General features: G+C 62.8%; 2 protein-coding genes across 2 annotated transcripts in view; both read right to left on the reverse strand.

The window, feature by feature from the left end:
• The window catches only part of SYTL4 (synaptotagmin-like 4), a 9,110-nt gene extending 8,978 nt beyond the window's left edge, over positions 1-132 (reverse strand). Inside the window, exon 1 of the mRNA XM_009881781.1 lies at positions 128-132. Within this exon, the coding sequence (XP_009880083.1) occupies positions 128-132 (5 nt within the window). The remainder of the gene's footprint in view (positions 1-127) is intronic.
• A 205-nt stretch (positions 133-337) lies between these two features.
• The window catches only part of TRMT12 (tRNA methyltransferase 12 homolog (S. cerevisiae)), a 2,607-nt gene continuing 2,108 nt past the window's right edge, over positions 338-836 (reverse strand). The window contains exon 6 of the mRNA XM_009881782.1: positions 338-787. Coding sequence (XP_009880084.1) covers positions 338-787 — 450 coding nt within the window. The remainder of the gene's footprint in view (positions 788-836) is intronic.

Consider the following 836-nt stretch of genomic DNA (forward strand, 5'->3'; position numbering starts at 1 on the left):
GGTTTATACAGCCCTGTGGCTCTCTCCTGCGTAAAAATGGGGCTGAAAGTGCCACCACATGTCCAAGATCTGGGCAGCAACAGGCAGAGCCAGGGCAGGACGCAGGGCGCGCTCAGCCCCAGCTCACCCCATCCTAGGCTGGGATACAGCTCCTGGAAGGATCTCCCATGGAAGCAAACCCCTCGGTGCCCTGGGCATGGGGAGGCACTGCCACAGGAACCAGGGGACGTAAAGCTCATCCAGGCTGGCAGCAGGCAATGGGTAGCATCTCCTGGCCACGGATGCTCCAATGTCAGTATTTCGTTGGAGCTGGAGCCACACCAGGGCCTGTAGCCAGCTAGGCGGGCAACGTCGGCCGGCACTCAAGGTCCAGCACAAGGTGATGCACATGGGGTGCATAGGACTTCACTGCCTCGATGTGCAGGATGCTGGTGCGCCACGGCTGCCCGTGCAGCTCTACCAGAAGTCCCTGGATCCGTGCTGCCGTGGCTTCAGCCCACCTCTGCCACTCAGGTCTGATCCTGGCCCCCAGTCTCTCCTTCCCACTGTCCTCCGTTGGGTGCTGCGCCTCTCCATCAGAGAGAGATGCTTCCCCTGCAGACCCCTGCTCAGCCCGCAGGACCGGGATCTGTGTTGGGGCTGGTGTGGGGAGGGTCTCCACGTTGTGGTGGATGTGGAGAACCCCACCCGTGCCCTTCTTCAGGACGCAGCAGGCCACTGGCCAGCCTTCCTCCGAGCTGGGAATCAGCCCTAGGTTCACCCGGTCCGCTACATCCCGCAGCTCCAGCTGGAAGGAGAGGGGAGATGAGGGGGACACCATGTGGGGCTGGAGGGAC

Source organism: Charadrius vociferus, unplaced genomic scaffold (assembly GCF_000708025.1).
Source record: "Charadrius vociferus isolate BGI_N301 unplaced genomic scaffold, ASM70802v2 scaffold472, whole genome shotgun sequence".
Taxonomy (NCBI): domain Eukaryota; kingdom Metazoa; phylum Chordata; class Aves; order Charadriiformes; family Charadriidae; genus Charadrius; species Charadrius vociferus.